A 22,427-nucleotide genomic window follows, 5' to 3' on the forward strand; every position below is an offset into this window, starting at 1 on the left:
CCAAAGCATTCTCCTTCCTGTTGAGGGGGATGCACTCTAACAGCCCCCAAACACCAGCTGGTTTTCACTTTTCTTGGAGGTAAAGCTGGGGGATAGCACCCAGCAAGGGAATTTGGGTGCTTGGGACAATAGGCAATGATGGCAGATGACTGTCACAGGGGTGTGGGGTGCTGGCTACTGTGCTGACAGCAGGGAACACCCGGGGATGGGCCAGGACACCAGACAGACAGAATAAGGACAGACTCAGCCTTTGCCCTTCTAAGCACCAAAATACACAGAGGTTTTGAAACAAAAGGGTTTACAAGTAGATTGCAAAGGAAGTTCAGCCTTGTTCTGCTTTGAAGGACGCAGACCTGCAGATAGGACACTCACCTGTGTCGTAGTGAACTATCAGGGAACCGCAATAATCCCCAGACTTCAGCGGGTGGAAGTCCACTCTTACTTGCATGGCCTCACCGATGCCGAGCGTACCGCTGGAGCGATCGACAGAGAAAGGGCTGCAACAGAGACACACACACTCATCAGGACTGTGGTGGGAGCTCTGGGGGCTCTTTTGCAGTCTAGTTCCCGGCAGCTCGCTTGTGTGAGGAGCAAACAAGCAGCTGGCAGCAGCAACCCAGAACACAGGGGGTCAGAAACACGGCTGGCTACCCTCGCTCTCCGAAGTCCAGAGAGTATGAAATGACTTCATCCCCCCCAGATTCTGCAGCCAGGCTCCAGTCTGGACCATACCATCAGAGAATGGGTTTTGAAGAGCCCAGAGCAGGTAAGAGGTGTTTGCATGCACAGCTTGACCCTGATGTCCCTGGGACATCCGGTTTTTTTCTGCCACCTATAAACCTGCTACTCCTGAAAGACAGGAGAGAAGGTTTGGAGGGGGGTTAATAGCTCCTTTTCTTCTGGCATGCTTTTACTACATCCAGCTGTCCGTTTGCTTTGTTGCACAATGTCTGAAGTTTCGCAGGGCCTGATCTCCCAGCAGCACCTTGCAGTCCCCAACTCCTATAACCTCATCTAGGCACACCAACCCAGGAGACTCCTTCACACCAGGACCTGCTGAAATCTTGCCCATTATGGCCCTTCAGCAAGAGAGCAACACTAGACCTGTAAGCACTCTGATAATTATCTACCTTGGTATTTAGGGCTTGCTTACTCTCACCAGGGGTCAAGCTTCCCCATCTTGACAGAAGTGGGCTCAAGTTATGTCCCACGAGGATACCAAGGGCCATCATACTCCTGACATAATGCAGAAAGGCAGCTGACAAGTGAAAGAAGCTGGCAAGTCTGTGACACAGGCCCTCAAAGCACCACGTTGGCTTCTCTGCTGCAGCCACATGCTCAGTAAACACAGCGTGCAAGGAGGCTGCACTATACTGCGAGTCCCGGGCTACCTTCATCTTCTAACAGCCAAGCTTTCTTTGGTCTACTGCTGCCTTAATTGGCATCCTAAAACCAGTTGAGTTGGGGAGAACCTAGTTCATTAAAAGCTACCTCCAGCCCCAAGGCAGACAGCAAAGTTACTGGGGACTGAAATGCCCCACCCTGTCCACCCAGACCTACAGCAGGGAAAACCCCACCAAACCCAAAGGCTTAACCTTTGCACATGCTACTTTGTGGCAGCAGTAGAACAGCCAAAGTCAAGCAGCGTAACCATCCCAGCAAACCCAGTCCCTCAGGACAAAGCATCCCAGACTGCACTGAAAAATCCCAGGTACACTCAGCACCTCCCTTCCCCCCTTTTCCTACACCTCCGCCCTAATTTCAGAACCTCGGGTGGTCTTTGTGCATCCCCACACCTCCCTGTAGTGTATGGGTACCACAGGGGATCGCTGAGCGCTCTGCCTTGGAGGATCATCTCCCGAGCTTTCCGAGCTGGGTGGGGACACTCCTAGAGGGATCTAATCCCAGACCGACCCTCTCTGTCCCTGGAGCACAGCAGAGCACAACGTCCATCGCCGCAGGAAAAGGCAGCGCTGCGCCTTGTCTGCTCCCAGACACCATTTTCATCTTAAACCTATTGGAATGACATTTCTCTCTGCCAATGTCACGGAGAAGGAACTCATTCTCCTGCCTGAACCACAAGAGCAATGGGAAGAGACTTACTGGATTTAGCCTCCTGGGATTTTTATTCCCAAGCGCTGCGGTTAGGGGCTGGGCACGGCCCTGCTGCGGAGGGAGGGCAGGCACAGAGCACACTGAAGAATGGGCAGTGCTGGGGGGGCTGGCTGGGGTTTTTTCATGAAAAAGCAGTCAAATCATGGCCAAAATGCGACCACGTTTTCTGGAAGCTATCGAAGATGCTGAATTGGCCCCACACATTCACTGACGAGCTCCTCTCTGGAGCAAAAAGCAGAACAGAAAACAGCCAAGTCCTCGGACAAACGATGACCGGGCAGGGAACATCACCAGGATGTGACCAGATGCACGAGCTGAGCTCTCAGTACTGTGAGGAACAGTTAAGGATGGGAGATGGGCTGCAAAAGCACCCTAATGGGGAGAGCAGAAAGTTCTACGCTTGGTGCCAGGGAAGGGAACCCACAGAGGGGAGGCAAAGACAAGTGGCACAAGCAGGACAGCAGATTGGGCAACGGTGGCACCTGAGCTGGTTTGTGAATGGGCAAGAGCCTGACTTTGCTCAGGCCAGAAAAGAGAAGTTGCATCAACTAAACCACAAGTTCAACCTGCACAGATAAAACATAGAGGATACAGGCCCATCAGCTGGCCTCTACATGCTCAGATGAATCTCTCATTCCCTTCTACCCCACTGCTGTCCTCCTCCTCTCTCACATGTGCCTGTACCTGTGTTGTGGCTTTGCATGGCTGGGTTCTGCTGGAGAAGGGGGAGATCTGCAGAGGTGGCTTCTGCAAGAAGCAACCAGAAGCTCTCTGAAGCCCCACGGAGCAAACCCCAGCCAACTCAAGGCTGGAGTCGCTGCTGACCAAGGCCGAGCCCATCAGGGATGGTCACAGTGCCTCAGAATCACAGTTAGAGGGAAAAAAACCACCAAGAAGCTGCTTTTTGCCCCCAGAGACAGGAGTGAGATGATGTGAGGAACTGTGCAGACACCAAGGCCAGGGAAGAAGGAGCAGGGAGGGATGATGAGGTGTTTCAGGCACCACAGAGAAAGATTCCCCTGCAGTCTGTGGCGAAGACCATGGTGAAGCAGGCTGTCCCCCTGCAGCTCATGGATGGCAGGGAGCAGAGATCCCATCTATAGCTGTGGAGGATCCCACGCTGCAGTGCCTGGAGGCACCTGAAGGACACTGTGACTCTGGGGGAAGCCCGTGTCGGAGCAAGCTCCTGGCAGTGAAACTTGCTGCTCTAGAGCTCTAGAAGAAAAACACCCACACACACCTTTTGTTGGGCAAATGAAGTGAGGTCCCTTACCTCTGAGTGCTGATGGAGTAGCGGGCCTCCCGGTTACCAATGTTGCGAACCAGCAGAGTCTTCTGGCTGCTGTATTTGACTGGACAGGTGGAGAAGTCCAGGTGGAGGGGGAAGCCCAGGACCGCCCGGGCACCAATACCTCGGATCCGCACAATGAAGTGTCCCCTGTCTGTGACACAGGTGATCGGCTGGGAGTAATCCTGAGGGGAAGGAACAAATCACGGTACGTTCAGTCCCCGGAGGAAGGAAAACCGCTGCTTCCCACCACTAACAGGAGCCTTTGGGAATGGAACAGCACTTCTTTCTGTAACGACCTTTCCCTCCAGCAGCACCACTGGGACAGGGCTGGTACCCTGCAGAGAGGAAACCCCCCTGCTGATCCAGCTGCCTCCTCAGTGAGCTGGCAGAACCAGACCAAGTCACCTGATAGCTTGATGCCGAAGCACCAGAACAGAGTAATCCCACGGAAGGGATTGCAGCAGATCAAGGACCTGCTTCCAGCACCGCTCCGCATCCGGTTATGCCACGGCACCAACTCCATCCCAGTGACCCCACTTGAAGCTTGGTGGGGGATGCTCAGGTACACTGTTGGATGGACTTTGCCACCAGCCGTTGGTGAAATCACAGAATCACAAGGTTGGAGAAGACCTTTAAGATCATCGAGTCCAACTGTTCCTGTCCTGTGCTAAACCATATCCCATAGTACCTGATCTGCCCTTTTTTCAAACACACCCAGGGACGGTGACTCAACCCCCTCCCTGGCAGCCTGTCCCAGGCCCTCACAACTCCTTACCGAGATGACTGTTTTAACATCAAGGGAGGCAGAGATCTCCCACCCCTTTCCACAGCATCGCAAGGACAAGGCTGGGGACACCCATCCTCCCAAAGCTGATCCACCTCCCCAGCCCCGAGCCAGCTCTGCTCCATACCCAAGCTATTCCTGAGAGATTCCTGACAGGTACTGAAGGGCACCAACAATTCCAGCCCTGCCCTCGGCGCAGCCTCTTCCAGCTCCTCCCAGGCCCTGAGAGCTCTCGCTGCACATCTAACCTCTGACTTCCCTTTCACCTCAGCCCAGCCCTGGGGGAGGCAGGGGACAGCTCTGCTCTCTCTGCTGCACACTGTGGCACAGCCGATGCCTTGCTAACGCCTCTGAAGTTTCCAGAAGGGACTGGGTGCCTTCCTGAAGCTGGTGCTCTCAGGCCCACAGGCGGGAGGCACGGGGACAGCCCTACCAGAGCCAAGCATGCTATTCTCAGCCCTGGGCTGGTTCAGCAAGGAGCCAGACAGCCATTGCCCTGTCCCCCAGGCAGAGGCATTCCTCAGAGATAAGTCCTCCCAAGCCTCGTCTCCCCTCTTCCAGCTGCACTGTGCCCACCCGAAAGACAGAGGCAGGTCTCCCACTTGTCCCCAGACACCATGGTGACACTGCAGCCAGTAGCTGCAGCTCGCTGCCAGTTCTGCCTGCACTCATCTGACACGTTCCCAACCTCCCGTGCTGGCCCAGGCAATCCCTCACCCGTTCCTTACGGGTCTCTCACTGTCCCCCCCAGTAACCCCCTGTCTGGGTGGTGTCATACACACTGGTCCTGTGGAAGCAGCAGCTTTAAGCACCCATCCAAGCAAGTGTTACTCCAGATAAAACACATCCCCCCCACTCTGCCCAGGGGGACTTCCCTGGCAAGACCCTGAAGCCTGCAACCCTCACACCCTTCTGAAGGCTCACGCTCCTCCTTCCAAGCCAAAGCATTAACAAATCGGCTTCATTAAGCCCTGAGCAGGTACCGCAGGGTCTACGGCCTTCCAAGGTCCACTCTGCCACTGCTGAGGGTGTCACGGCCCTGAGGGTTTGCTGTGACTACACCAAAGCAAGGAAGGAGGAGGTTAGTTCAGAGGGAGGATGGAAAACGGCAAGCTCCTGCCCTTGTGTCCCACCCCAGCCTTCCCCCAGTACCATCCCTTTGGTGATAGCAACTCAACTCCAGCAGAACTCGGTCGGGGGTTATTGATCCTGGCTTAGCACCAGATGTTGCTTCAACATCATCCCGGGGGGAAATATGTTTTCCCTTTTCCCCAACAGAAGGAACTCGACCAGCAGCAGCGGTTTCAAAGGACAGCAGGACCTTGTCACCGAGGTATTTAGAGAAGCTGGGGGCAAGCCTGCCACCAGCACACACCTCCTTCAAACATCACATCAAACGGCAAGGAAAAGGGCAGGAAAAGGTCTACCTCATCACAGGAGCTTTCACTCGTATCTAGAGGCGGGAGAATCCGGGACCGCCTCAGCTCCCGGGTGCTGGCCATCCTCTGCGCCTTGGTGACAGACTTCTCCAGGAAGGCAGAGGGTGTCCACTGAAACACAAAACACCAACAAGAGCTGCAGAAACACCTCTCTTCAGAAAGGCTTTTCTTGTTCAAGCACCACTGATAAACCATTTGTCACCACAGCCACTAGGATAGTCCTGGAAGTCCCCAAAGTTCCCCGCTGACATATTTAACATCAGTCAATGAATGATGGAGAGCGGAACACGCGCTCTACCCAAGCGGCTCTGTCCCCTGCGCTTCTCCTTCGTCCTCTCATGTGACACGTTTGAGGATTTCTGCTCTTCGGGCATTTGTTTCCCCTTTAGCTTTGCAGGATTCAGGCAGTGACCTTTGAAAGGAGTGGGGAGGAGTCATCAGAAACCCCCTAACTCCATCCTCGCACAATGCTCACAACCAGCCGGCGTGTGGAGATGTCACTGCCGGCTGAATCACAGGAGAGCAGAAAAGCAGCGCTGTGCCAAGACCGAGGTGGAGCTGGCTGGGTCCAAGCTTTAGTTATCTTTTTAATTAGCCCTTGTTTTCTCTCTGTTCTGGCCTCACAGCCCCCTCCACAGAAGCATACAGAGATACCACCTCCATGAGGTTACCTCCAGGAAAGGGAGCCTTGGCCAGCAAAAGGCACATTCATGGATGGGGAGGAGGAACTGCCCCACGTTCATGGATGGGGAGGAGGAACTGCCCCAACTCCACAGCTGTTTCAAGGGCTGGATCTGCACTCAACCCAGGATGACACACATGACAAAACTGGTTTGGACCCCATTCTAGCTGGGACTGGACACATCTCTCAAGTCTTCAGGCAGAGTCTGAGCAGCCCCACCACATCCCCAGCTGCTGGGAGGGCAGGGATGGTCAGAGCAGCGCCTGCAAGGACGCTTCCATGACAGAAGATACTGCTGCCCTCACCAAGAGGATGGGTAGAAGCACCCCAATGCTTCAGCTACTCCAGTGCACTGCCCAGGACATCCCGTTAACTGGGTTCCAGCAGCACATTCAGACAAGACTCGGGACTTTCAGCCCACACTCCATCTCCCACCGCACCTTGATGGCCACCTCCAACACAAGTATGGCACCAAAGAGATGGGGTGGTGGTGTGTACCTTCACAGTGTGGCTAAACAGGAGGGGCAGGCAGAGGAGGGACGCAGGGCAGGTTTCCAGCCTCACCACAGCTCCTATCTGGCCACAGCAGGTACTTACAGTGACATACTTCTTCTTTGGAGCTGTTACTACTCTGCGCTGGAATATTCCAGAGAGCTCACTGGATCGATGAACGTTCTTAGTAGCCATGTCTCAGCTAATCTGGAAGGAGCAACAATGGTACTTTGAAAATCCAGGAAGAGCAGCTGACCCCAGGTGACTTTGTGCCCGACCTTATCACCTGCTCAGGGTTATTACACCAACCTCCAGCCCGGGGACCGCGGCTGCCCCGAGCGTGAACAAGATCAGACCAGACCCCTTCCCACTTCGCCAGCCCAACGCCCACCCTCCGTGCCAGGAGCTTTGCCATGTTTCTAACTAACGCAGCACAGAGTTCAATGCTCTGATGAAGAACTAGAGTCTCCAGGCTCAGTCGGTTGGTTTGAGCTACAGAAATTATCCAGCAAATATGACTCCTTCCAGGCATGAAATTCCCACAGCGCCCAAGAGCATTTCTCCCGGGAGAACAAGGGCCCTAATTTTCACTTATTAACACTCACACTCGAGGCTCTCTACAGGCATTCGAGGCTGTAACAGCAGAAAGAAAACCATGAAGACATTAAAGGAACAACAGCAATGAGCTCAAACATAAACACCACGTCTGTGCAAGCAGGGCTGCTAAAGACTTGATCCTAACAGCAGTTCTTCTCCAGCACCCCCACCCCACAAGGACTGCGGGTTGACCGCTCCATGGCCGGCTTTTAGGTCCAACACTGAGGCTTAAGGTCCAAACACCCAAAAGCCCGTGAACAAGAAGAGGAGGGCAGCACCAGCAGCCTCCATCCCCTCCACTCCTGCCCCAGGGCCTGGATGCGGCCACAGCTGCATCCCATGGCGGGGCAGACCTTGGCCTGGGAAAGCTGCTCTCATGGGGAGCACAGCGGGGCAGCTGGAGGGGGGGGTGCAGATGGAGGGGACAGGCCCCGACACAAAATGCTGCTGCCTCCTCTAGCCCGGCACGAGAGCACCCCCTTCGCTCCTTAGGCAGCCCCTCCCCCCTGAAATCCCGCCCTCCCTCCCAAACACAGCGCCTCCTTGCAGGGAAGCCTACCCGGCAGCAGGGTGAGCACCAGGGCCTGACACAGTTCGGGCGGGACCCAGCTCACACCCCACACCCCCACCCCGGGCACGCTGTGCCACTCACCCCAACCGCTCCAGCCCCCAGCCCCGGCGCTCCGCCCGCCCCCGCCCCTCCCGAGCCCGCACCTCCGGAACGCGGCCACCGCCCCAAAAACACGGCCTTGGGCACCGCAATCTCCCCCCTCCCGCTCCCGGGGGGGCCTGGGGACACTCACACGCCGGAGCGCGGCCACCAGCCGGGCTGCTGCCGTTGGCAATGAAGCAACGGACACACACGTTCCCGTGGCAACGGCGGGACGCCAGCAAGGCCCCTGCGGCAGCGCCCGGACAGCCCCGCCTGCGGGCCCGGCCAGCCCCGGGCAGAGCTGACCAAGCGCCGCACCTCGCCGGGGAGTTACTACCCGCTCACTCCTGACCCGGCACCGGGGAAACCGGCGGCACGGCCGCGGGGGAGATGCCGCTTGGTGATAGCTCAGAGCCCAGTTCAACCAGCTCACTGCCTTGCCGGCATCTCCTGACCCCCAGCCCGGCTCTCCGCACAGCCTGGCACCCACATGCAAACCACAAGCCACAGGCTCTGACACTCAGCACTTCCCACTTTCTGCTTCCCACCAGCTCCAGCACCCTCCAAGCGATGTCAGAGCCTCAAGTGCCTCCTGCCTGCCCCACCCGTACACTGCAAGCAGCTCCTCTTGCAGGAGTGCAGACGGGTGGCTGAATCCTGCTTTACTATACACAATAAATCCTCCTCCTTCAGCAGCAATAAGGCACCTCTCTCCAGAGTAACTGGTTCATTTGCCTTTCTATTGCACTTTGCTGGGAGAGCCAGAGAGGAGATCTGCTAAAAGGGAGAATCAGGATGCTCCTGAACACTTTTCTTCACCTAAATCATCTTGCCCTGTTCAGGCTTAAGTAGCACGATCATGTTTCTTGCTTAGAAATCACCTGCTTAGCTGCAAGTACCATATAAACAGCATCTCACGGGAGCCAGGAAAGGAGAAGAATTTCCAGGACTAATCTCTTGCCCCTCCAGCCCACCACTAAGTGGCTGAGAGCTTTCTAAATCAAGCCTTGCTCCCCCGGAAGCCTCACCTGGCACCTTTATACTCCAGCCCCTCTTGTCTTTTTATCACTTCGGTACTGCCATCCCACAATTTATTGTAAAAGCTCCACCACAGCAGAGATAATTAACAGGAGCCTCGTGTTACACCTTCCCCTTCCTTCTTTTCATAAACTCAAGCTCTCAGCTGATGGCGAGGCGGGCAAGGAGGAGCAGGCTCCCTTCCAAGGGCCTGCCAGAGCTCCACGTGCTGTGAATTTAGAGCCACAGCTCCCGACGTCAGCACTTAGAGCACTACTTTCCCTCTCCCAGCACCTCATCTCTGCTATCTTGGGCTTCCCAACTTGCATCAACCCTTCCCCCCCACTATGTACTCTTTTTCCTGCATCGGGACCACGTTTCATTGTGGTTGGCAACACATCAGAGCTTCCACACAGAGAGAGACCTTGGAGTGGAATAGCAGGAGCCGAAAGGACTATTACCGGGTCCCCAGGTCGGGAGCAAGTGGCCTCAGCGGGGTCAGAGCTGGCCCTGCTGGGCCGAGGAGCACGTTAGCGAAGCGCTGCCATTCTGTAGTGGATCCTGTCAGGATCTGAGCCAAAGCTCATGGAACTCATAGGCAGGCACAGGCTATCAGGCTGTTTCCACGGGCAGTATCTCACCCTACCCAAAGCAAACGCTTGGACCCACAGCAGCCTGCAGCTAAAAGCACGAGGTGACAAGTCCGCGCTGCCCAGGGGCTCTCTGCATGTGCACAGCAGCCACGGCTCTGCTGCCACACAAGGATTTGGTCATCTACCCGTGAACCACACACCCAAGCTGGAACATGGGGCACTGCCAGCATCCCTGAAAGCCATCCTCTCTCCCTTTCTGAACCACATCCCAACTTCTGTGGCATCAATTCATGGTGCACAGCTGTGCTGTGTCCACATCCTGACCACTGCTGTCACCCACAGACCTCTGCTATCAGCCAGCTCACCCAAGATGCTCCCGCAAACCCCAATCCAAGTCAAACTCTTTTAATCTCAACCTGCAAAAACCTTCTCAGCAAGAGTTCCGCGCATCCCTGCCCAGTTCTCACGCGGCCACCGCCCCAAAAACACGGCCTTGGGCACCGCAATCTCCCCCCTCCCGCTCCCGGGGGGGCCTGGGGACACTCACACGCCGGAGCGCGGCCACCAGCCGGGCTGCTGCCGTTGGCAATGAAGCAACGGACACACACGTTCCCGTGGCAACGGCGGGACGCCAGCAAGGCCCCTGCGGCAGCGCCCGGACAGCCCCGCCTGCGGGCCCGGCCAGCCCCGGGCAGAGCTGACCAAGCGCCGCACCTCGCCGGGGAGTTACTACCCGCTCACTCCTGACCCGGCACCGGGGAAACCGGCGGCACGGCCGCGGGGGAGATGCCGCTTGGTGATAGCTCAGAGCCCAGTTCAACCAGCTCACTGCCTTGCCGGCATCTCCTGACCCCCAGCCCGGCTCTCCGCACAGCCTGGCACCCACATGCAAACCACAAGCCACAGGCTCTGACACTCAGCACTTCCCACTTTCTGCTTCCCACCAGCTCCAGCACCCTCCAAGCGATGTCAGAGCCTCAAGTGCCTCCTGCCTGCCCCACCCGTACACTGCAAGCAGCTCCTCTTGCAGGAGTGCAGACGGGTGGCTGAATCCTGCTTTACTATACACAATAAATCCTCCTCCTTCAGCAGCAATAAGGCACCTCTCTCCAGAGTAACTGGTTCATTTGCCTTTCTATTGCACTTTGCTGGGAGAGCCAGAGAGGAGATCTGCTAAAAGGGAGAATCAGGATGCTCCTGAACACTTTTCTTCACCTAAATCATCTTGCCCTGTTCAGGCTTAAGTAGCACGATCATGTTTCTTGCTTAGAAATCACCTGCTTAGCTGCAAGTACCATATAAACAGCATCTCACGGGAGCCAGGAAAGGAGAAGAATTTCCAGGACTAATCTCTTGCCCCTCCAGCCCACCACTAAGTGGCTGAGAGCTTTCTAAATCAAGCCTTGCTCCCCCGGAAGCCTCACCTGGCACCTTTATACTCCAGCCCCTCTTGTCTTTTTATCACTTCGGTACTGCCATCCCACAATTTATTGTAAAAGCTCCACCACAGCAGAGATAATTAACAGGAGCCTCGTGTTACACCTTCCCCTTCCTTCTTTCCATAAACTCAAGCTCTCAGCTGATGGCGAGGCGGGCAAGGAGGAGCAGGCTCCCTTCCAAGGGCCTGCCAGAGCTCCACGTGCTGTGAATTTAGAGCCACAGCTCCCGACGTCAGCACTTAGAGCACTACTTTCCCTCTCCCAGCACCTCATCTCTGCTATCTTGGGCTTCCCAACTTGCATCAACCCTTCCCCCCCACTATGTACTCTTTTTCCTGCATCGGGACCACGTTTCATTGTGGTTGGCAACACATCAGAGCTTCCACACAGAGAGAGACCTTGGAGTGGAAAAGCAGGAGCCGAAAGGACTATTACCGGGTCCCCAGGTCGGGAGCAAGTGGCCTCAGCGGGGTCAGAGCTGGCCCTGCTGGGCCGAGGAGCACGTTAGCGAAGCGCTGCCATTCTGTAGTGGATCCTGTCAGGATCTGAGCCAAAGCTCATGGAACTCATAGGCAGGCACAGGCTATCAGGCTGTTTCCACGGGCAGTATCTCACCCTACCCAAAGCAAACGCTTGGACCCACAGCAGCCTGCAGCTAAAAGCACGAGGTGACAAGTCCGCGCTGCCCAGGGGCTCTCTGCATGTGCACAGCAGCCACGGCTCTGCTGCCACACAAGGATTTGGTCATCTACCCGTGAACCACACACCCAAGCTGGAACATGGGGCACTGCCAGCATCCCTGAAAGCCATCCTCTCTCCCTTTCTGAACCACATCCCAACTTCTGTGGCATCAATTCATGGTGCACAGCTGTGCTGTGTCCACATCCTGACCACTGCTGTCACCCACAGACCTCTGCTATCAGCCAGCTCACCCAAGATGCTCCCGCAAACCCCAATCCAAGTCAAACTCTTTTAATCTCAACCTGCAAAAACCTTCTCAGCAAGAGTTCCGCGCATCCCTGCCCAGTTCTCACGCGGCCACCGCCCCAAAAACACGGCCTTGGGCACCGCAATCTCCCCCCTCCCGCTCCCGGGGGGGCCTGGGGACACTCACACGCCGGAGCGCGGCCACCAGCCGGGCTGCTGCCGTTGGCAATGAAGCAACGGACACACACGTTCCCGTGGCAACGGCGGGACGCCAGCAAGGCCCCTGCGGCAGCGCCCGGACAGCCCCGCCTGCGGGCCCGGCCAGCCCCGGGCAGAGCTGACCAAGCGCCGCACCTCGCCGGGGAGTTACTACCCGCTCACTCCTGACCCGGCACCGGGGAAACCGGCGGCACGGCCGCGGGGGAGATGCCGCTTGGTGATAGCTCAGAGCCCAGTTCAACCAGCTCACTGCCTTGCCGGCATCTCCTGACCCCCAGCCCGGCTCTCCGCACAGCCTGGCACCCACATGCAAACCACAAGCCACAGGCTCTGACACTCAGCACTTCCCACTTTCTGCTTCCCACCAGCTCCAGCACCCTCCAAGCGATGTCAGAGCCTCAAGTGCCTCCTGCCTGCCCCACCCGTACACTGCAAGCAGCTCCTCTTGCAGGAGTGCAGACGGGTGGCTGAATCCTGCTTTACTATACACAATAAATCCTCCTCCTTCAGCAGCAATAAGGCACCTCTCTCCAGAGTAACTGGTTCATTTGCCTTTCTATTGCACTTTGCTGGGAGAGCCAGAGAGGAGATCTGCTAAAAGGGAGAATCAGGATGCTCCTGAACACTTTTCTTCACCTAAATCATCTTGCCCTGTTCAGGCTTAAGTAGCACGATCATGTTTCTTGCTTAGAAATCACCTGCTTAGCTGCAAGTACCATATAAACAGCATCTCACGGGAGCCAGGAAAGGAGAAGAATTTCCAGGACTAATCTCTTGCCCCTCCAGCCCACCACTAAGTGGCTGAGAGCTTTCTAAATCAAGCCTTGCTCCCCCGGAAGCCTCACCTGGCACCTTTATACTCCAGCCCCTCTTGTCTTTTTATCACTTCGGTACTGCCATCCCACAATTTATTGTAAAAGCTCCACCACAGCAGAGATAATTAACAGGAGCCTCGTGTTACACCTTCCCCTTCCTTCTTTCCATAAACTCAAGCTCTCAGCTGATGGCGAGGCGGGCAAGGAGGACCAGGCTCCCTTCCAAGGGCCTGCCAGAGCTCCACGTGCTGTGAATTTAGAGCCACAGCTCCCGACGTCAGCACTTAGAGCACTACTTTCCCTCTCCCAGCACCTCATCTCTGCTATCTTGGGCTTCCCAACTTGCATCAACCCTTCCCCCCCACTATGTACTCTTTTTCCTGCATCGGGACCACGTTTCATTGTGGTTGGCAACACATCAGAGCTTCCACACAGAGAGAGACCTTGGAGTGGAAAAGCAGGAGCCGAAAGGACTATTACCGGGTCCCCAGGTCGGGAGCAAGTGGCCTCAGCGGGGTCAGAGCTGGCCCTGCTGGGCCGAGGAGCACGTTAGCGAAGCGCTGCCATTCTGTAGTGGATCCTGTCAGGATCTGAGCCAAAGCTCATGGAACTCATAGGCAGGCACAGGCTATCAGGCTGTTTCCACGGGCAGTATCTCACCCTACCCAAAGCAAACGCTTGGACCCACAGCAGCCTGCAGCTAAAAGCACGAGGTGACAAGTCCGCGCTGCCCAGGGGCTCTCTGCATGTGCACAGCAGCCACGGCTCTGCTGCCACACAAGGATTTGGTCATCTACCCGTGAACCACACACCCAAGCTGGAACATGGGGCACTGCCAGCATCCCTGAAAGCCATCCTCTCTCCCTTTCTGAACCACATCCCAACTTCTGTGGCATCAATTCACGGTGCACAGCTGTGCTGTGTCCACATCCTGACCACTGCTGTCACCCACAGACCTCTGCTATCAGCCAGCTCACCCAAGATGCTCCCGCAAACCCCAATCCAAGTCAAACTCTTTTAATCTCAACCTGCAAAAACCTTCTCAGCAAGAGTTCCGCGCATCCCTGCCCAGTTCTCACGCGGCCACCGCCCCAAAAACACGGCCTTGGGCACCGCAATCTCCCCCCTCCCGCTCCCGGGGGGGCCTGGGGACACTCACACGCCGGAGCGCGGCCACCAGCCGGGCTGCTGCCGTTGGCAATGAAGCAACGGACACACACGTTCCCGTGGCAACGGCGGGACGCCAGCAAGGCCCCTGCGGCAGCGCCCGGACAGCCCCGCCTGCGGGCCCGGCCAGCCCCGGGCAGAGCTGACCAAGCGCCGCACCTCGCCGGGGAGTTACTACCCGCTCACTCCTGACCCGGCACCGGGGAAACCGGCGGCACGGCCGCGGGGGAGATGCCGCTTGGTGATAGCTCAGAGCCCAGTTCAACCAGCTCACTGCCTTGCCGGCATCTCCTGACCCCCAGCCCGGCTCTCCGCACAGCCTGGCACCCACATGCAAACCACAAGCCACAGGCTCTGACACTCAGCACTTCCCACTTTCTGCTTCCCACCAGCTCCAGCACCCTCCAAGCGATGTCAGAGCCTCAAGTGCCTCCTGCCTGCCCCACCCGTACACTGCAAGCAGCTCCTCTTGCAGGAGTGCAGACGGGTGGCTGAATCCTGCTTTACTATACACAATAAATCCTCCTCCTTCAGCAGCAATAAGGCACCTCTCTCCAGAGTAACTGGTTCATTTGCCTTTCTATTGCACTTTGCTGGGAGAGCCAGAGAGGAGATCTGCTAAAAGGGAGAATCAGGATGCTCCTGAACACTTTTCTTCACCTAAATCATCTTGCCCTGTTCAGGCTTAAGTAGCACGATCATGTTTCTTGCTTAGAAATCACCTGCTTAGCTGCAAGTACCATATAAACAGCATCTCACGGGAGCCAGGAAAGGAGAAGAATTTCCAGGACTAATCTCTTGCCCCTCCAGCCCACCACTAAGTGGCTGAGAGCTTTCTAAATCAAGCCTTGCTCCCCCGGAAGCCTCACCTGGCACCTTTATACTCCAGCCCCTCTTGTCTTTTTATCACTTCGGTACTGCCATCCCACAATTTATTGTAAAAGCTCCACCACAGCAGAGATAATTAACAGGAGCCTCGTGTTACACCTTCCCCTTCCTTCTTTTCATAAACTCAAGCTCTCAGCTGATGGCGAGGCGGGCAAGGAGGAGCAGGCTCCCTTCCAAGGGCCTGCCAGAGCTCCACGTGCTGTGAATTTAGAGCCACAGCTCCCGACGTCAGCACTTAGAGCACTACTTTCCCTCTCCCAGCACCTCATCTCTGCTATCTTGGGCTTCCCAACTTGCATCAACCCTTCCCCCCCACTATGTACTCTTTTTCCTGCATCGGGACCACGTTTCATTGTGGTTGGCAACACATCAGAGCTTCCACACAGAGAGAGACCTTGGAGTGGAAAAGCAGGAGCCGAAAGGACTATTACCGGGTCCCCAGGTCGGGAGCAAGTGGCCTCAGCGGGGTCAGAGCTGGCCCTGCTGGGCCGAGGAGCACGTTAGCGAAGCGCTGCCATTCTGTAGTGGATCCTGTCAGGATCTGAGCCAAAGCTCATGGAACTCATAGGCAGGCACAGGCTATCAGGCTGTTTCCACGGGCAGTATCTCACCCTACCCAAAGCAAACGCTTGGACCCACAGCAGCCTGCAGCTAAAAGCACGAGGTGACAAGTCCGCGCTGCCCAGGGGCTCTCTGCATGTGCACAGCAGCCACGGCTCTGCTGCCACACAAGGATTTGGTCATCTACCCGTGAACCACACACCCAAGCTGGAACATGGGGCACTGCCAGCATCCCTGAAAGCCATCCTCTCTCCCTTTCTGAACCACATCCCAACTTCTGTGGCATCAATTCACGGTGCACAGCTGTGCTGTGTCCACATCCTGACCACTGCTGTCACCCACAGACCTCTGCTATCAGCCAGCTCACCCAAGATGCTCCCGCAAACCCCAATCCAAGTCAAACTCTTTTAATCTCAACCTGCAAAAACCTTCTCAGCAAGAGTTCCGCGCATCCCTGCCCAGTTCTCACGCGGCCACCGCCCCAAAAACACGGCCTTGGGCACCGCAATCTCCCCCCTCCCGCTCCCGGGGGGGCCTGGGGACACTCACACGCCGGAGCGCGGCCACCAGCCGGGCTGCTGCCGTTGGCAATGAAGCAACGGACACACACGTTCCCGTGGCAACGGCGGGACGCCAGCAAGGCCCCTGCGGCAGCGCCCGGACAGCCCCGCCTGCGGGCCCGGCCAGCCCCGGGCAGAGCTGACCAAGCGCCGCACCTCGCCGGGGAGTTACTACCCGCTCACTCCTCACCCGGCACCGGGGAAACCGGCGGCACGGGCGCGGGGGAGATGCTTTGGGCCAGGGGCTCGGCTGGCACAGCAAGCGTGTGCTGAAGCGGCCCCTGCCCACTCTCCCAGATTACCTGGGTGCAGCGGGGGAACGGGGCACCCACGGCAGACAGTCCTCCACCAACTCTGGAACCTGAGTCCTTTCCCACAGCGCTTCAGCTCTGCCCCAGCTGTACAGTGAACTCTTTCTGCAAAGCTGGTTAGGAATGACATCCTTAAAAACATGCCAGTGCTGTCAGCAAGTTCAGCCCAGCCCCTGTGCCTTCAAACCAATGGTGTCCTCACACCAGGACACGATACAGCTGTTTCTCAAGGCTTTAGTATTTCCTTCCTTAGCTTCCCTTTTGCTTGTGCTTCCTGCAGGTTTTACAGAGGGGGATTTTTAAGGATGGGTGAACTGATTCTGTATGAATTGGGCTCACTCTCTGTAACATTTTTAGCAGAATCCATCCCTCAATCCAATTCTTTGCCCTGTACACACTGAGGAAAATGAGATGCCTTTAAGGTATCATATATCTGTAAAGAACATTAGTAATGCAGGGAGGTAGATCCGCTTCATTTGAAGATTAGGGCCTAAATTTAGATTTGTTCCCCAATGAAAAGGGTTTTGTGGCCTTGATTTCAATAGCTGTTTCAATCCAAAACTAACACAGGAGTTCATGGTTTGATTTGGAACCTAACGATAGCTAGAAGCTAAACCTCCAGCCTTTAGTAGAAATGCATGGCAGAAATTCCTTGCATGCCTGACTTTGGTCTCTGTCCACCCCTTCTGTGAGCTCTTCATTTCACTAATTTCCCCCTGATTCATGGCATGTCACTCCTAAGGCCAAGCTGTCCCCGGGTAATGTAAAAACATAGGATTTGTGTTACACTTGCATAGCTTATGAGCAGATCTTCTGAAGCACGCAAAGCCCAAGGGCTCAGTTCTTTAAGGCATTCTGGTTTAATTATATATTGAGTGGAATGATCTGTCCCTTATATATGTGTGTAGCCTCATAAAGGAAAATGATAGTGAGTTTGCGTCCAATGCAGCCCCGACCAACTTCCCTTATCCAGCTAAAACAACCCCACAAGCCTGCACTGGTATCAAGTAAAACCCAGAAAATTGTTAGCCCACTCTCCTCTGTTGAAATCGTTACCAGCTTTGGGCTAGATGCCTCCTATGTTTGGTCACCTTTGTCTTCAGTCAACATTGCCAAGTCTCTTTGCTGTTCTTCTCGATCCCCTGGAAGAATACTGGGGACTGTCTGGAGAAGTGACTCAATCTGCTCTTCTGTTAGACTTTCCTCACTTTCTTCTCCCATCTGCAGGTCAAAAACCAATAGATTGTTATTCAATCCATACTTCCTTCCTCAGCTCCAAACAGAAAGACTCAGCTGCAGTAAATACTGCTTTCAATGGATGCAAGACTGTAGCCTGAACTCATCACAAAAGCATTTTACAAAGTGGAACTCTTCTAATATTTATAACAATACAAAACAAAAAAGCTCTTTGTTAGCCACGACAACTGGCATGCCAGAATGAGACCCTGCTTTTGTTACAAGGAGAACACCACCCTCAGAACAGGCTTTCCTCCTAAAGCCTCTCAGCCTACACATTACCTTGGGCCAGGAATTTCATTTAGCTCATTCTAAACCTATTTTTCTAAGTTCCTGTGCTTCCATGGGAGAACAAAACTGGCATAACCTGATGGTGGTTACCTGAACCTTGGGATCTTATCCAGCACCTAGGCTGTAAGTAACGAGACCAGAAAAGAAGCCATCTAACCCTACAGTAGCCACACTTTATTGGAACGTACTTAGATTGTGAGATTCCTGAATACAGTAAAAGCATATAAAAACTCTGGGCAACAACAAAACATGCTGTCACAAATCAACAGCAAACTACAAAAACAGGTTGTACCAAGGTAAAATTATACCAACAGTCCAATCTTTCAGTTGCACAAAGTTTTGTATTCTTTAGCAATTCATTTGATGTGACATTGTACACACTGATTTGAGATGCCTTCTCATAGGTGGATCCATTGATCATCCGGCATCCTACCTTTATTTCCTCGCCTGTCATCCCGTTGAGTCTGAGTAGTTGATCAATACCCTTAGGATCCCTGTTCCATTCATTCTTTGAATATATCATGGTCCCGTGCATTACTACAGTTAAGAGGGCCAAGTCTTTATTGTCAGAGTTTCGCATTATATTGCTGGTATGTTTAACATGGGCTTCAGACCATGGCCACTCTAGTGTTGCTTGAGCACAGGTTAAGAGGAAGGAGCATTGTCAGGATTTGGAATAGCAACATGAACACAGCATTTCTATTTGTCATCCTGTGGAGTGCTGAAAGAGAAAACAGATTCGTTTCGGTGGGGAAAGTCCGAACGGGTTACCCCTTTTAAAAAGAAGGAAAAATCCATCGTGCACTAATCCTGTGTTTCCCACCACTGCTATCTGTAGCCTCCCAAACATGTGGGCCACGAGGTTTAGTTAAAGTCATAGGCACAGTACCAATGGATGGTAGATCTACCATCACAGGTTGTCCTGGCTGTAGTGTTTCTGAGCGTCCTCCTTTCCCAGTAGATGCAGTATTAAACTCAGTTCTTACAAAGAACGCTCGGCTTACAGGGCTTCCAGTAGGCCCGTACCGATTATTTAACTGATGGAGTATTTTAGAAAGTCGAGTATCCCATTGAGCCTCACGTGGCTTGAGGTTCCTTTTCAATACGCCATTAGCTCTTTCTACCATCCCGTTTGATTGAGGGTAGTATGGGGTGTGGAATACCCATTTAAATGAGAAATGCGAGCCATTGTCCCTTTGGATAACATCAGGAACAGGCAGATGCCAGAACCAAAGTGATAGTCCCAGCACTGTATTTCGTCCGCTGGCTTTCCCACACTTAGTTGCCATAAGTAAGCCAGAGACTACTTCTACTCCTGTAAGGATGTACTGATATCCTGCAGAGGATTTGAGTGGTCCAATATAATCAATTTGCCATGTAGACCATAAAGTTTTCCCTTCATTGATATGTAGAGGTGGTGCTTTAGCAGGGTGATCTGCTTACAATGTCAATCTACACTGAGGACATTCTGTAAGAAGAGTTTCACAAGTTTTCCTGTTTATAGGCCAGCCTTTACTCTGCCCAGCAAAGCAAAGTGCTTCTTTACCTGTGTGGCCTAAGTTTTGATGTAACCATTCTCCTAATTGATACCACTCAGGATTTAAGCTGATTGTCTGAATTTTAGTTAGCTCATCTACCTTTTGATTCCATTTTGTGGCTGGTTGATTATTTTTAGCATGAGCTTTCACCCATCCCGTCTCTAAAGGGTTTCTTCCTGGCTAGATCTAGTAATATTTGCCAGTCTTTGTTTCTCCATACTGGAGATCTGTTTACTTCCCAATTCAAGGTTTCCCATTGACAGAGCCACTGTGTGGCACCAGCCCAGACAGCATAAGAGTCTACATATATGATTTTTGCTCCATTTTGTGCTGCCAAAACAGCTGCTCTTATTTCTCCTACTTGTGCACTGCCTTCACCTTCCTCTAGCACTTGTTTGCCAGTGGTAATATCCAATGCAACAGCCTTATATTGCCATTTACTGTTTACTCTTTTTGCTGAAGCATCTGTAAACCAAGTATTTTCTGTTGGTGCATCCTCAGTGAGGGGAGGTGCATCCAGAATGGGTGGAGGTTTAAAAGGCTGTTGTAATGCTAAAGGGTCTGTATTTATGGGCATTTGAAATTTGGAAACCTCAGTGTGTCCTTCAGTTAATTGCATATTTTCTGCAACTCCTGTCAGGTAAGCAGACCACTTTCTGATGGTGGGTTTTTGAGCAATTCCCTCTGGAGGAGCAGTTCCCTTTAAAACTGCTTCCAGCAAATTAAAAGGTCCTCTAGTTTTCACGGGTTGTCCCTGATGTATTTTCTCAACTTGTTTAACTGCTGGGACTAAAGATAAGAGTCCTTTTTCCCATTCAGAGTATCTCTGCTCTGTTTCTTTAAATGCGGTTGAGCTCAACAATAAAGGTCTTTGCAGCGCCTCGGGGCCAGATTGGAACAGACCACAGTAAGTAGCATGTTCAGCAAAACCCCATTCGACTGTGATTAAAACCATATCCCAGTGACTGATATGGTTTTAATTCTTTAGTTAAAGCCTTTACTGCTTCTTCATGTTCTAATTTCCACTCCCAGGGTTTACCTTTCCGTAAGAGAGTGTATAACGGACGGGAAATTATAGAGAATCCAGGGATATGGTTTCTCCAATATCCTAAAGTTCCAAGTAAATTTTGTAATTCCTTCTTTGATTGAGGCATTTGTTGCTCATCAATTTTTCTTAAGGTATCCGGAGGAATTACTGCACTTCCTGCCACCCACCAAGTACCCAAGAATTTTACTTCTTTACTAGGTCCTCGACATTTTGCGGGTGGAACCTCGAGTTCTGCTTTATTCAATGTTTGCCACACTGCTGCTGCGGCTTTCCCTACTTTTTCAGGGCAAGGTCCTCCAACTAGGATATCATCTATGTATTGATACAGTTTCACATCTTGGGGAAGTGAGACTGTCTGCAAAAGTTCAGCAAGTGCTGCATGAGCAACTGTGGGTGAATGTTTAGACCCTTGTGGGAGTCTATTGAAGGTATGTTGCATTCCTTCCCAACAAAAGGCAAATTTACATTGTCCTCTTCCTTCAAGGGAGCCATAAAGAACATGTCCTTTACATCTAAGGCTGCCATCCAGGGATGTGCAGCTGCCTGTAGGGTAGCTGATAAGTTTGCAGTGTTTGGTACAGCAGCTGTTAATGGGGCTGTATTAGCATTCAAGCGCTGTAATCAACTGTTAATCGCCACCTCCCGTCTGGCTTCCGAACTGGCCAGACAGGGGAGTTCTATGGGGAGTGAGCCCTGGGGATAATTTGCCATTTCTCCAAATCAGCTATAACTTCAGAAATTCCATTTCGTGCTGTCACAGAAATCGGATATTGAGGCACGTTTGTAATGTTTGAATCAGGGAGTGCAGGGGCTGTGCGAAGCACACGTACTTCAGCCTCCCTATTTCTGGTGGGATTGGAATTGATACTTGAGCCAAAAGACCAGACACTACCATTTGGTAGGTGCCAGGTTCATCCGTTTAAAACATCAAAACCTAAAATATTTTCATGATGATCTTTAATTGCAGAGTAAGTAGTTGACATGCGCTTCTCGCCTGGAAGCCACAAACTGGCTTTAGCAGTTGGGCACACACTACTCCCTCCGTTCACACCAGTAATTTGAACCTTTCGCCGTCCGGGTTGCACACCCAGCTTCTCAGCAGCTTGTTGTGTTAGTATTGAAATTTGTGCTCCAGTATCTATCACAAATTTTACCAATTGTCGTCGAGGACCAACTGGAATTAAAATATATGGGCCATCATCACTTTTACATTGACATGCCTCCACTTCCCGCACAGGCAGACCCAATTTCCTGCCGGATGTTACTATTTTTTAGATTCAGTTCCTGTCATTTCTTTCTAAGAGGGACGAAAGGATTTTCTTCCTTTCTAGGGGGTGGCATAGGAGGAGTTGAAATTTGCTCCTTCCTTTCATTGTTATCTCCCCTTTGGAATGCTTCAATTAGACTCAAGATATTGCTAGTAGGCTGACCTTGAATCGCAGCTCTGGAAATGCCTAGAGCTAATGCATTCCTCCATAACTCATTCCTCTGTTTTGCGGATGCTGTTTGTGAGTTTTTAAATTTGTTTCCTTTTAGGTCAGTTTCTGTTTCCCTTTTCACAGGCCTTACTTTGTTATCTCCCCGGGACTTTTGTTTTTCAGATGGCATGTCATCATTCCAGCCCATTTCCTGGCTGTAGTTAACAATGTCATGCATCAATTCTGACCAAGTAGGAAGTGGCTTAGGAGCACTATTGCCATCCCTGTTGAATTCAGTATCTCTTTTAATCTCATCTCGTTTTGCAACTAGAGAAGATTTAAGAAGT

At 53.2% G+C, this 22,427-nt stretch overlaps 1 protein-coding gene and 1 long non-coding RNA gene across 2 annotated transcripts in view; both read right to left on the reverse strand.

Annotated features, from left to right (window-relative positions):
• Positions 1-6,960, reverse strand: part of LOC311204606 (hydrocephalus-inducing protein-like) — a 39,801-nt gene extending 32,841 nt beyond the window's left edge. The window contains exons 1-4 of the mRNA XM_084281008.1: positions 6,909-6,960; positions 5,618-5,740; positions 3,389-3,588; positions 373-497 (exon numbers count right to left, since the gene is read on the reverse strand). Coding sequence (XP_084137134.1) covers positions 373-497; positions 3,389-3,588; positions 5,618-5,692 — 400 coding nt within the window. The 5' untranslated portion in view covers positions 5,693-5,740; positions 6,909-6,960. The remainder of the gene's footprint in view (positions 1-372; positions 498-3,388; positions 3,589-5,617; positions 5,741-6,908) is intronic.
• Position 6,961: 1 nt separating this feature from the next.
• LOC311204607 lies at positions 6,962-18,926 on the reverse strand. Its single transcript, XR_014618080.1, has 3 exons — positions 18,510-18,926; positions 17,641-17,770; positions 6,962-7,010 (listed from the first exon to the last, which is right to left on the reverse strand). It is a non-coding gene; the product is annotated as an uncharacterized lncRNA (long non-coding RNA).
• Positions 18,927-22,427: the final 3,501 nt, after the last annotated feature.

The sequence above is a fragment of the Gallinula chloropus genome (assembly GCF_964237585.1).
Source record: "Gallinula chloropus genome assembly, contig: HAP1_SCAFFOLD_104, whole genome shotgun sequence".
Classification (NCBI taxonomy): Eukaryota; Metazoa; Chordata; class Aves; order Gruiformes; family Rallidae; genus Gallinula; species Gallinula chloropus.